Source organism: Jaculus jaculus, chromosome 4 (assembly GCF_020740685.1).
Source record: "Jaculus jaculus isolate mJacJac1 chromosome 4, mJacJac1.mat.Y.cur, whole genome shotgun sequence".
Taxonomy (NCBI): Eukaryota; Metazoa; Chordata; class Mammalia; order Rodentia; family Dipodidae; genus Jaculus; species Jaculus jaculus.
Genome location: NC_059105.1, coordinates 115,940,623 through 115,954,926, shown reverse-complemented (window position 1 = coordinate 115,954,926; position 14,304 = coordinate 115,940,623). Strand labels below are relative to the sequence as shown.

The 14,304-nt window shown below is 46.9% G+C and overlaps 1 protein-coding gene across 1 annotated transcript in view; it reads left to right on the top strand.

The window, feature by feature from the left end:
* The window catches only part of Acoxl (acyl-CoA oxidase like), a 396,521-nt gene that overhangs the window by 28,262 nt on the left and 353,955 nt on the right, over positions 1-14,304 (top strand). Inside the window, 3 exon segments of the mRNA XM_045148384.1 lie at positions 226-312; positions 1,693-1,765; positions 4,233-4,365. Of these exon segments, the coding sequence (XP_045004319.1) occupies positions 226-312; positions 1,693-1,765; positions 4,233-4,365 (293 nt within the window).

Sequence of the window (14,304 nt, the reverse complement as noted above, 5' to 3'; positions counted from 1 at the left end):
TGTTCTTAACTTTGGAAGGGAGCATTTAGGATTGGATGTGGTGGTTCACACCTGTAATCCCAACACTTGGAAGGCAGGATTGCTCATAGTTCCAGGCCAATTTGGCCTACGTAGTGAGTTCCTAGAAGCCAGGGCTACAATAGTCAGCCAAAAACAAAAACAACAATAAAAAGACAAAGAAAAAGAGAATTTAGTAAGTGTCTCTCTGCCCTATGCCTTCCTTAGGACCCCACTGTCTCATTGTTCCTATCCGGGATGAAAACGGAGACTTGTGCCCAGGAGTGACAGCTATTGACATGATGCACAAACAAGGTGAGTCCCCAGATGGCCGCTTCATGTGTTCATTTGCACCTCCTGCCTGCTCCCTAAGCCGGCTACAGCCAAGGAGAACCCGAGAAGGTAGACCAAATGCCGGTTAGGAATAGACGTTGATCTCATTTGCTCCCGCATGTCATGGGACAGTCATGGAGAATAGAGACTGGAGCTAAAGGTCTCAGCAGAGCTGGCTGCTTTTAAAGGCAGTGAGGGCAGTTTCTGGTCCAGGACTCTTGCCATAGCTTGTAAATGCTGTCTTCATGCAAGCGTGGTCTCCAAACTTCCTCTTCTTATGAATGACTCCGGTCACTTACATGAGGGCCATCTTAATGCTCATTTTAACTTGATGCTTCTTTAAAGACTATCTCCAGATAAGGTCCACTTACAGATATGGGGGTTACGACTGCAACATAAGTGGAAGGGTCACAACTCACCAGCAGCATTCAGCTTAGCCACAGTCAACCTAAGCCAAAGAAAAGAAGGGAAAAGACAGAAGAGAGAGAGAGGGAAGGATGTGAGGGAAACATAGGATCCCATGCATGGTGAAGAAGATAGACTCCCCCTCCATTTGGGATAACCAACCATTGCCACAGTCCCAGGCTGGGCTATAGGTGAGTTTGCAAGATTTTTAAATGCATCGTCTGGGAGGTGACTGAGGTCCTGGTTAGCCTAGGCCCCTGAAAGTGCCTCACATGTCAAGTGTTGCTGAGAGCAGAGGGACAGGCCAGCTCTTATGAAGTCATGCCAGATGTTGAAAACACTGGCAACTGCAGAAAGTCTTTGGTTTCCTTGTCAGCTCCGACACACAATCATGTCCTTGTCAAGGGGCGATGTGCTAAATAAAGACTTCATGAAAGAAATGTTTTCTTCCCACACTAAGTCTCCCCAAGTTTTTATGAATAATAAGTAGACTTCAGATTCTTGGCAACAGGTGTCTTTAGGAAAGAGGCCCAGGCAGCTTATAGGACAACAGCCTGTCCCATATCATGTGGCCATTTCCCCTTGTTTTGTGCCCTTTTTTTTTTTCACTAGTTCATCCTGTGCCTGATATTTCCCCTTTTTAAATTATGGCCCCACTGCTACGAAGGGAGATATATGCCTCAACGCATCCCCAAATCTGGGGCACATTGCAATCTGCACAGAAGGAAAAGCCCATTGTCTGTCTTCCATTCTCCTTACAAAGGAAGAGTATTGTCTGGGAGTGGACCCAAGAAATAGGACCTAGGAAACAAAAAACATCCTCACCCTGATCCTAAACAACAGACCACCAATAATTCTGGAAGTAAAATAAAGAGGTTTGTGCTATACAGAGATAGGCCTGAGCGCAGCAGGGACAATATTCAGATGCTGCGTAGATTTCAATGCTGTTCTCTCTAGGTCTGAATGGTGTGGATAATGGCATTCTGATATTTAATAAGGCTCGGATTCTAAGAGAGAACCTGCTGGACAAGTGAGTAGTTTTCCCATTAACCACTGTGCAGAGAATCTGCTTGTTCTCCCAAGCCAGCCTCCTCGAGTTTATGTCTCACTACAGGTCCAGGTGGTCTTTTCCCAGCTATTCCCACAAGTTTATTGATAACTGCTTGGGAAAGGTAGCTTAGAAATACCCAAGCCCACGGGGGACATTTACATCCAAACCACCACTGGCAGAGTTGAGGAAGTCACCTGGCGTTGCTCTCTGGCCTCACATGCACACATGTATTCTTACACACGAAGGAACATGCATACACACATGCACACATACACAGTCACACAAAAGAAAATAGAAAGTCAAACTAAACTGATCCAGCTCACTGTTTACCCAGATGTAATGATTGTTACGCTTCAGTGTGTGTCTCTCTAGATTTATCCATGCCAATATATCTAAGAAGAGAGACGTGTTGAAATTTTACCAAACGATGTGCACTTATAAATGCTATATGTTCAGAGATTAAATTTCCATTTAACAGCACATAACAAATGTTTTTGTGCAGCAACAAGCACATCCAGGCATTATCATAGTGGTCTGTTAAATAAATGGCCTATGAGTTACAAAACCCATCCCTTATTGCTGGGCATTTGGCTTTTTTGTTCTATTATAAATTGACAAGTGCTGTTGCCTCCTTTGTGGTGAAAAAAGTTAAAATATTACTTTTCAGCCCAGGAAGTTTTTGCTTATTTACTTATTTATTTGTGTGTTTGTGTGTGCACATACACATGTCAGGATCTCGCTGTTGCAAACGAATGCCAGATGCATGTGTCGCTTTTTTGTTTGGCTCTATGTGGATGCTGAAAAACTGAACTCAGGGCCCACAGGCTTAGTAAGCAAGTACCTCCTTTAACTTCTGAGTCATCTTCCCAGCTTCCAGGAAGTTCTTTTTTTTGTTTTCTTGTTTTTTTTTTTTTTTTTTTTTGATTTAGGGCCAGGCTGACCTGAAATTCACCATGGAGTCTCAGGGTGGCCTTGAACTCATGGCAATACTCTTACCTCTGCCTCCCGAGTGTTGGGATTAAAGGTGTGTGCCACCACGCCCAGCAGGAAGTTCTTAGTACCACTACTACCTGAAGGCATAGTTTCAAAGTGCCTGGAATTATTTCTCAGCACCTCAAGATGAGTAAGCCCAATAGTGAGAATGGGAAGAAGGCCAGGAAGTCACAGATAGGCAGTTCCCGTATCATATCATCCTAATCACATCTTAGTGCCTGGTCCAGTCCTCTTCTAGGCCACTCATAATGCTGACTGTCCATCAGTGCAGTAGAGATTAGAATGTCAGATGCCTATATGAAAACAGGCAACACCAAGCATTAGTGAGGGTATGAAGAAATTAGAACCATCATACATTAGAAGCAGTGAAAATAAGATGTCGCATATTTGGAAAGCCATCTGACAGTTCCTCAAGAGTTTAAAGTTATCAGACAATCCAACACACACATACACACACGAATATACGTATGTGTGTGGATACAAACATTGTCCACAAGATAATTGAAAATGTACACCTAAACGAAAGAAACTTGAATACAAATTTTCATAACATAATTAATTATTCATGTCCTGCAAGAAATGGAAACCCCTCTAATGTTCATCTGTTGCAGTGCTTAAAAATCGGGCATGTCTATTCAGTGAGTGTCATCCATCCTTACAGAGGAGAGAAGTGCTGACACAGCACAGACGAGCCTTAGAAACATCACGTGACGAAGTCAGTGAGGCTAAGAGAAAAAAACCAGACTCAAGACACAGGTCATAATTGATCCCACACAGGAGAAATGTTAAGAATAGGCTGATCAGTAAAGATTTAAACTCAATTGGAGGGTGAAGCACATGGAGACTGACTGCTAAAGATACGGGACTTTTTTTGGGGGGGGGCTTTTTGAGGTAGGGGAGCTAGGTTCTCACTCTAGCCCAGGCTGACCTGGATTTCACTATGTAGTCTCAGGGTGGCCTCAAATGCATGGTGATCCTCCTACCGCTGCCTCCTGAGTGCTGGGATTAAAGGCGTGCACTACCAAGCCTAGCTTAAGATATGGGATTTCTTGAGGATGGTGAAGTACTTTGGAAAAAAAATATTTGTACAACTTTGTGAATATACTAAAATCCACTAATTCAAACACCTTAAAGAGGTGAATTTTACAGGATGTAAATTTATCTCATTTAAAAGACAAACAGGGCAATGTGTGGTTTTCGACATACTCTGGTTTTGGGTTGATGAGGCCTTGCTTTCTTGAAGGCTACTACTGAGCTGGGGGTCGGAAGCAGTGGGAAAACCTGCTCTTACCTCCCATAAGTCAAGCCTGAGAACAGCATCTCCAGAACACAGCAGCTGTGTGTGTCTCTCTGTGTTTACACAGGAACCACCTGATGCCATTCCAGTAGTGCCGTCTCTTCTTTTTTGTTGAAGCCCATTTCTTTTCCATTCTATCTCCCCACGTCTGCACAGGCTTGGATCAGTGGCTCCAGACGGATAGCACCATTCACCTATCAAGAACAAGAATGCAAGGTTCAATGTGATGCTGGAGTTGTTGACCCCTTCAAGATTAGCGTTAGTTTCCCAAGCTGTGGGCACCATGAAGGTAGTGGACTTTGATTTTAATTGACTTTACTATTTATCCTCTGAGTGTTTCCAGAATGCGTACCAGTTTTACAAGCCAAAATTTCTGAGTCACTGTTGGTATATGGTGGCCAGGGGTACTTCTTACATGCCAGGGAAGCCCAGTTTACCATGTACAGACCCTTTCATTAGATTGCTCCATCTAGCTGAACAAAAGATGCATGCTTCTAAGTGTGGTTAGAAGAGCATGAGCATTGTGGCAACAAGAGTCACAAAAGATGAACCAAGGAGACTGCCTTGTTTCAGATGAGCACATCTGCTGGAAAGCAGTTAAAAGTTTGCTTGCGTGGGAGAAGGTCAGCAGGTCTTGGCTTAGTATGTTGGTGTCTGTTGATCCACACATGTTGTTTAGGTGGGACGTGACATTCACCATCACAGGTTGGAGCGTATTAGGCCAGACCTCTAGAAGCCCTCTCTGCCTCCCCTTCATCTATTTTGGAGCATGGAGAGAAAAGCTCTGGAAAGCTCTTTTTCTTCTCCCCATGGCTCTACAGTATTTTGCTTTCTGGGTCCTTTAGTCTCTTCTACATGAGAGAAAAGCCTGCCTTAAGCTTCACTGAGCATGATCAAGCTGGAAAGAAAATGTATACTCTCCAGGAATATACATTTGTGGCTTGAATCCAGCTTTTCCATCAGACAGAGAGTAAATTTCATTCACCTGACTCCAGTTCTGGCTTCAGCCTGTGGGAATCTGAAGAGCATGAAAATCCTTCTCTGGTCTTTCCAGTAAGCTTCCCAGGAGGCCTGCCCTGACCCCAGCATTTCTGAGTGGGCACAGCTGTGACACTGTAAGTGTGTAGCTCAGGACTGAGCCCGTGACCTTACACTCTTCTGTGGCTCTGCCCCTGTGCTTGTCCTGTGGTGGCCTTTGCATGGGGCTAGATGGTGTCAAGTTCTGAAGTCCCTGTCACAAGTGGCTTGGTTGGTCCAATAGCAGCACCATCGAATGAGGGAGGCCCTAGTGAGCCTTTGTCGTGAAGGCCAGCCAGACGGCGTGCCAGTGGTGAGGAGGATGGAGAGCAGCGATGAAAAGCTGACACAGGGTTATCTGCTCAATGTCTCCCCACACCGTGGCTGTCTTCCAACCGCCCTCACCCAGTGCCCTTCGGCAGGAACTCTGGTGCTTAACAAACATATGCTGGAAGCATAGGCCTCTGGGAAACCCTGTGCCCCAGACAGGTGTGGTGTAGGTGAGGACATCTATACTGCCAGTAATCATGATAACTCACTGCAGCTCATGTGAAACTGAGGGAGTACATACTGGGGCTAGTATGGGTAGCTTAGAATGGGAGGCCTACCAGAAAAGAGTTGGTTTTAAATATCACTAGATATCCCCCTCCAAAAAAAGCAGAAAAAAGCCAGAGGTGGTGGCCCATTCCTTTAACCCCAGGAGGCAGAAGTAGGAGGATCATTGTGAGTTTGAGACCAGCTTGGGACTATAAAATGAGTTCCAGGTTAGCTTAGGCTGGAGTGAGACCCTACCTCACAAAAACAAACCAAAAATGTTGAAAAAATATTACTGGATATAGCCAGGCGTGGTGGCATATGCCTTTAATCCCAGCACCCAGGAGGCAGAGGTAGAAGGATTGCTGTGAGTTCGAGGCCACCCTGTGACTACAGAGTGAGTTCCAGGTCAGCCTGAGCTAGAGTGAGACCCTACCTAGGAAACATAAAATATTACCAGATTTGGTGCAGTGTGGGGGTGATGGATCCAGGAGAGGGAATGGATGGGTGATTTTTCAGAAGTTCCCATTACCTGATGATACCAAGGGTCTTGGGGGCCATGTTTGATTCAGTTCCTCATGGGACAAACATGCTTTGTTCCTGGAAGCATAGATGCATGATGATGATGCATGATGAAAATCAGAGAACCTCTGCTCTCATAGTGACCAGTAGTGGGGCTGTGGGCAAGATAAGAGTCCTTGCTAAGCACCAGTCTTCATGTGCAAAGTGGGATTCATGACGATGGTGAGGTATGGGCAAAGGCATGAGTACTCATGACACAGAGCGTAGCCCTATAGCTCAGCTGTCAGTACCGTGGTGGTTGTGATTGTCACTGCTGTTGTTACAGGGAAGGCAGGAGTTGGCTGTGGCAGAGAAGTAAATGGACTTTTCTATGCAATGCATGCCTAGAACCCAGGCCACCAGACAGGACAATCTACAGTGCCTTGCAGAGATGTATGTAATTTCTTGTATTCTTGGGTATCTAAAACAAACCACAAAACTCCAAATCATTACCTTCTCTGCCTATGTAGACCTTGCTGGCCAATGGAATAATCCACTGTGCTAATTAGCTTTCCGTTACTATAACAAAATATGGAAGATAAATGACTTAAGAAGAGAAAAGGTTTATGTTACTCATAGATTTGTGTTTCAGTCCATGCTCAGTCATCACATTGGTTTTGTACCTGTGTCAAGTGTCTGTGGAATCCCCTCACCTCATGGCAATGGGGAAGCAAAGAGAGACAGGCAGGAGCTGAGTCATCTCCTTCAGAGGCATTCTTCCAATGACCCAACTTCCTTCTATCAGACGTCACCACCACCTCCCCAATGGTACCACGGGTTGGGGACCAAGCTGTCAATATGTGGGTCTTTGGAAGGCATTCAAGATCTGAACTGCAGTGTCCAGGCCATGTGGGGATCATGCTGCCCAGAGCCTGCATGTACTGCCATGCCACCCTGCTGGAAGCTTCCCCAGTGTCTGTGGCCTCACCATCAGTGTCCCTGGTGAGGATGAGCTCAGTGGCCCTCCTGGCAGCTCCTCTTCTCCTACAGCTCAGGCATATGATGTATGTTTCCTCGGCTGAGACCCAAGAAGGTTCTGTTCCTTCTGCTCTCGCTGGTGAGTGGAAAAATGGATCTTTCTCTTCTGCGTGCATTCCTGACGTATTAGAAAACTGTGACTGTGGTTCCCCACCGTGACATTCACTCAAGGCCAGGCATGCTAGGTCCTTTCAAACTTTGCCCAGATGTCTTACTGTTCATGATTCTCTCTCATTCCCTTGCCATTCTACAGAGCTTTCAGCTTTCTCTCAACCATTTGCTGCTCTCGCCACCCTCTCCTTTGTGTATAAAATGCCATGCTGAATTAGATGATTAGAAAGAACAGAAGGTAAAGGAAACCAAGATGTTTTGTGGGTGAGGGAGTGTGGGGGAGGCTAGAGGCTTAAGGTGGCCTGTTTGTGGAAGCCCAGGGAGGAAGGAAGTTGGGGACACCACTATGAATGTGGAAGGTGGGAACAGAGGGAGTGAGAATGTAAGTTGATTCTGCACGGTGGCAAATGTTTTAGCACAAGGCTATCCGGTCTCCACCTATAAGGGCATCTCCTCAAGACAGCCTCCTAGGAGCTGTGTCCCATTCCCATCATGTCTGATCTGGGTTGGGGTTTAAGCATCTGCATTTCTAATCAGTTCCCAGGTGTTGGTTATAGTAGGGTACCTGTACTTTGAGAACTGCCGTGTTTAACAGGTGGGTACAGCTGTAAGTTTCTGGAGCCCTCTCAGCCACCTTGTCACCCTCTGTGTCATTTTAGTGTCCCTGGAATCAAGGGCCAAGTTTTTGTCCCATCTCCAGGATCTGGGTGTGAATCCCCTCCTGACCTCGTTCATTCTTCCCATTGATCCTCTCTCCTGCTGGCCTTATTGGCCTGGTTCCCCCACTGTCAGGGGTGGGGGGGGGTCACACATGCTGCCATGCTGTTTTTGTGCAAGGGTAGTTTTCATGTATGTTTCAGAGCTCTTGCAACTGTGCCTTCTTCACAAAGGCCATGGCCTGCATGTGGTTTCTCTGCTGCCTGATCTGAAGGTAAGGCAAACACTTTGCGGCATTTCTTCGGTTATAACTATTATAACAGCAACACTGAGAATTATGCTAGGGCTTTAATGTGAATTTTGGGGAGTGAGTCTTAATCCAGCCCAGAATATGTGGCCATCCTCAAAGCGTGTGTGTGTGTATGTGTGTGTGTGTGTGTGTGTGTGTACGTGTGTGTGTATGAAGAGGTAGTTAGAGGAAATAGGGTCATTGTGATGGGGTCTAAGAAGACCAGGAGGCTCCAGAGATCTCCATATCTGCATGTGGAGACAAGGCCATGTGAGGACAAAGTGAGACCATGTCTGTCTGTAAGCCAGGAGCAAAGGCCTCGCCAGGAATGAACCTGCTGGCTCCTTGGTCCCGGACTTCTAGATTCCAGAGCCATGAGAAAACAAATATGTGTTGTTTAAATCATTTGGTCCAACTCACTTCAGGAACAGGCTGATACCACAAAAGGTCTCAAAGAGGTCAATGAGAGCTTGGTTAGACAGAATCTCTCAGAGGCCATCACGGGTCAAGCCTGCAGCTGATGGGAGCCACCTCCTTTGCCTCACCTCACCCCAGGGCTCAGCCCTGACTCGGGAAGAGAGGTGCCCTGTGGAAGGTAGTAGGGGAGGTGAGTGAGTGGAGTTGATGTGCGTGGAAACAGCTGGAATGTTATGTTTGTGCCAAATACAGTTTTGAGGCCGTCAGGGGGGCGAGGCTTGGAACCTGCCTTTCTGTGTTTGCGCTCTGCTTCTGCATGCCTTCAGAAGTCACACGCCTTCTCCTTTCCTTAAAACTAGAGCTGCTGTAGGGATGGAAGGCGTCAGTACACGTAAGGACTTACGCAAGTGCCTACTCATCCCAAAGCATCCACACATGTCCTGTTCGCCTGGCAGGGGATAGGAAAGCTGGCCGAGCCACGTTCAAATACACTGATGATTACGATTATGCTTGAGGATGGTAAGCAGGATTTGCAGCCCATGCTCACCCTTGGCAGTGGCTGCTCAGAGCTCAGGTGAGCGGCACATGCCCCGAATCCATGCTAGGAAACTGGTTTGGATGAGTCGTGCCGGCCGTGCGCTGTGGTGTGGGGACTGCAGGGGCTGAGCTGTCTGGCCACATTAGGGTCGCTCAAGCACATGACTGAGAGGAGAGACGAGACTAAATGACCACCTTCGTCATAAGAGCGAGCAGTATGAAAGACGGCTACGGAGAATCTGCATCCAGGCAGGCCTCTTAGCTTATCACACATTCTCAGCCACTGCACTGAGCACTGGTTGACAGGTGAAGGGTCTGAGGCAGGACCTGACTCCACTTCATCCAGACAGTCTCCTGCCACTCTTGATGGGGATGGAAAAGGGACATTGTGCTTTGAACGACGTTGCTAGGATCTCTGGCTGCTACGAGTCAATTCATGAGCACAGTGAAGAAGAGATCGGGGATCATGGAATTTCCTGAGTCTGGCTGGTCCGAGGCCACTGCAGGCCTTTCAACTCCCAAGGGAGGTGGTGGAGCGCTGGCATTGGTGAACGCAGTGGAACAGGCTGCAGGTTCGTGCTGCCGTCCAGTAGGGCCTGGGGTGTCCCGGGGGTGCCTCTGGTGTAGATACTCTCCCTGCTGCCTGGCTCCTGTCCATCTGGCTGTGTGTGCGCCTTGGAGTTGGGGTTGGTTAGCTGGCACCAGATTCTGACATTCTGTCTGCCTTGAGGCTGTGACCCAGATGCTATGACACTTTGCTTTGAGTTGAAGAATATAGACTCAAATTAATAATCACATTTTTGTGATCACTGTTACAAAACTATTAGGTTATTTTCCCACTGCTAGAAGGTAGTCTACTTTTTCTTTTTGTCTGTAATCACTACACTCATCTCTTCTTGTCATTGGGATGACCAAACCCACTCAGCCTCTGCTCCACTGAATGTCTGTCAATGTCGATATGCATAAGATCAATGTCACCCCCCCCACACCATCTGTCCTATTTCCTTTCCATTCTCTCTACACACCTATCAGCCCACCCAAACATCCTTCCACTCATACAGCCATCCAACCACAAAGTGTGAACAATTCCTGCATGGTCTAGTAGTTAGTGTTGTAGAGAAAAGTAGTCATCGACGTTTTAGGGGCCAGGTAGGAGCATTGAAGGAGAGGCCAAAGGTGTAGCCCAGCCTGCAGAACCTGGTCTCTTCCAGCAGGAAAGGAACAAACAAGCCCGTCTGCAGGATCATGCAGGCTCGTGGTGGGGACGGCGCTGAATGGTGTTGGTAGGGGTTGAAGCCCTCTGCCAAAGAGCACATAATGTGGTGACATACAGGGTGGAGCAAGGGGAAGTGATGGGTGCCCCATGTGCGTTTCATTGAAATCGGCAAGGCGAAGTTGACGGATGCTCATTTGTCATTCATGCAGTTTGACCTGTCAGCCCTCAGTCATGTTTTCATGAAAAGCAGTGTTGGAGAGCTGAAGTTGAAGCTGGTCATTCTTCCCTCATTAGTTGTCTGTTCAGTGTCCTGTGTTTGCGAGAGGAGGCCAGTGTGTGCGCGCGGGCGCGTGTACACACACACACACACACACACACACACACACACACACACACACACACACACACACACACTCGCGCGCGGGGCAGAGGATCAGGACTTGTTCAGGTGCTGGGGAAGGAAATCTGGTAGGATGATGGATGATGGCTTTAGCCTGGATGCTCCTGGGAAGGGAGGCAGGGGGCAGCACTGATTTCCTAGTGTGGAGACTTCCTGGGATGACCACCAGAGGGCGGCAAATACCAATTTTGCAGATTATTTCCTTGCCATGTATTTACTGCTCTGTGGGTGTCGGACTGGACCCGATTTTGCTGCTGCCTTGAGGTTATTTAGTTTCTTTTTTAATTTTAATTTTTAATTTTTTTTATTTTTATTTATTTACTTGAGATAAGAAGGAGAGAGAGAGAGAGAGAGAGAGAGAGAGAGAGAGAGAGAATGGGTGTGCCAGGGCCTCTAGCCACTGCAAATGAACTCCAGATGCATATGTCTCCTTGTGCATCTGGCTCCTGTGGGTCATGGGGAATCAAACATAGGTCCTTTGGCTTTGTAAGCAAGCACATTAACCTGTAAGCCATCTCTCCAGCTCTATTTAGTTTCTTATCAGTTGACAGTGCTGATTTTTTTTTTTTTTCCTGTCAGGTGGACAACAGCAACAGGATAGTGTACTCTGAGTTTAATTTTTGCAGGCGTCACTATAAGAATGGGAGTGCATCAGCAGTGGGGTTGCTGTGTATCAAGACCAAGACAGGAAATGAAATGTAGGCTAATTCTGATGACTTTTCAGGGCATAATTTGTCTCATAAGTGTCTAAAAAACATCCAGTTTGTAGCACTTTGGGTGGATATGAAAGTGGTTAAATATTGTGCCGTTTCTATGGCAGCTGTTTATATTTTTCCCAACATAAGCTTAAACATTTCTTTAGAAGGATATACTTACTGCCCTTTGCCCAAAGTCTAAGGAGCTGGAGGTAAGTTCAAATGAAGATATGTAGCATGTGACATGTGTGTTTGAAATGGGTAGCTGTAAGAATTTTCATCTGGAATTTACTTCAGCTCTATGAGCTTGTGTTTAGCGCCTTCCTCCTTTGGCACTGTAGGTAGTGCTGAAAGTTGACAGAGATGACCCGCACAGGTGCGTGCCCTCTGAGACTCATGGGGTGTTCAGAAAAGTGTAAAATACGGTGCTCCTACACCGGCAGGCGGGGGGGGGGGAGGTAGTTGTGAGGTGTTGAGGATAACATGTCAGTTGTCGAAGTATGTCTCCCCCCCCCCCACTGCCCCATGTTGGAAATTGAACCCAGGGCCTCACTTGTGCAGAGTACATACTTTGCCAATGAATTTTACCTCCAATGCCATTACATGTCTTTCATATAAACATTTCTAAGTGAGGCCTTTTGGTGTCTGACAGAGTGACCTAGAGTTGGAATCCAGCCCATCCTTAATAAGCCACATATCCAGGTCATATTCACAGAAGGACAGCCTGGGGGCACTTGGAGGGTAAGAGTTTTTCTGTGTTAGAGGAGAGAAAAGTCCTTGGGCATTCCTCCCTGTTTGATGTGGCTCGGGATAAGTAGATGTTGTGAGGGTGTCAACAGTTCGAGGAGCAGGGCTTTCATGGGATCATCAGAGGTAGAGCAGGCCTATGAGAACCAAGCTGCCAGAGGCCAGGGTGTAGCTTTGAGTGAGGCCGCAACCCAGCCGTGAGTGGAGACTGTTTCCAGCCACTCCATGACCCTGCCTGTGAGGGAGCCGTCCTTCCCGGGTTGTAGCAGCCACTCACCTGGGACAGGTAGAAATGCGCCCCGGCTGGCTGAAGCTGTGAGGTGCTTCGTTGCTCTATGGAAGCCCTGTCACCTACCTCTGGGGGTCATTGAGCTGCCTGCAAAGTCACACAGACCATTGATGGTTGGTAAGTCATTCTTAGGAGTTCTTCAGCTGAACTGCTATTCCATGTAAGATGAGAGGAGCTCCTGTGCAGACCACTGTCCTCTTTCTCTAAGCTCATCGCTCTACAGCCTGGGCCCCGGCTTTAGTAGGTTCTGTAGAGAAGGGGATCCCAGGAGATAAACCACATTCAGCATTTAATATTTAAAAATTAGTTATGTATTTATTTACTTATAAAAGACAAGAGAGAAAGAGAGAGAGAGAAGTGGGTGTGCCAGGGCCTCTAGCCACTGCAAACAATCTTCAGAAGCATGTGCCACCGTCCGTACCTGCTTTATGTAGGTTCAGGGGAATCAAACCTAGATCTTTAGGATTCATAGACAAGTGCCTTAGCTTGTCTTAACCACTAAGACATCTCTCTAGCCCTGCATTGAGCATTTCATACGTAATCACACCTTTAATTGTCTCAGCAGACGTGAGAGATGGGGAGACTCATGATTTTCCTATTTAGAGGAGACACAATGCATTTAGAACAAATAACAGCTCGCTAGAGTTCGTCAGGCTCCTAGTGCACAGGGTGGGGTCCGGTTCTCACGCCACAGCAGGTGCATTTTCAAGTGAGGATGTCTCATGTCAGCCCTGGGCACTGCTGCTTTTGGACCACTTTGGTGCAATTTTATTTGCTTGGTTAATTGAGTCAAACTAAAGATTTAATGAAATTGTACGTGTAAATGGAGATTCTACTCAAACTGGAATTTCCCAAAAGTCAAATGGTTAGTAATAGAGGCAATTTCCAGGTCTTGTTCCTCACATGATTTGTTTTGAGTGGCACTGCTGACTTTTGCTGGTAACTCTGGGTCACTCTGGTCCTGATCATCTCTGTGCCGGCAGCTGGGTTGGTAGAGGAGGCAGGCTGTTCTGTCACCAGTGGGCTCTGTCTTGGTGTTTTCAGGGTTTTTGACATCTTACTCAAAGAACTGGAGAAAGGTGTACACAAGTGAAGCAGCAAGAAACTTTATTAAAAGCACAGAGATGTGCTGGAGAGATGGCTTAGTGGTTAAGGTGTTTGCCTGCAAAGCCAAAGGATCCCGGTTTGATTCTCCAGGACCCATGTAAGCCAGCTGCACAAGTGGGCACTTGCATCTGGAGTTTGTTAGCAGTGGTTGGAGGTCCTGGTGTTCTCTCTCTCTAATAAATAAATAAAATAACAAGAAAAAAAGAAGAAGAGAAAAGCAAGGAGATAATAACGATTTGAATACGCTGCCAAGAGAGGCAGCAGGCCACTCGAGTGGAGGGTACATGAGGGCCCCAGTCATGTTTGGCTCTACTCTTTGTGGGGTTTTAAGGGCAGGATAGACTGGTTGTGAGGGATGTAGTCTGAGTGGTCCTCTGGCTTGATTGACAGGCTTCGGTCGTACGACAGCCTCAGCTAGGCATGTTCTTTCCCATGATGTATACCCAGTTGTACACAAGCCTAAGATGATAAATAGAGGCTTCTCTCTAGAAGTTCACTTAGAGGGTTGTCTTGCTGTGGAATATACCCCAAACCAGTCCAGACTGGATGGCCCCCAGGTGTTTTGATCCTGGGTCTCAGAACATATATGTATAGGAACTGATCACCAATCATGGTAGCTGAGGGGATAAAGCCTGTTCATTGCTAGGAGTGGGCGTACATGAAACTCAGCTCA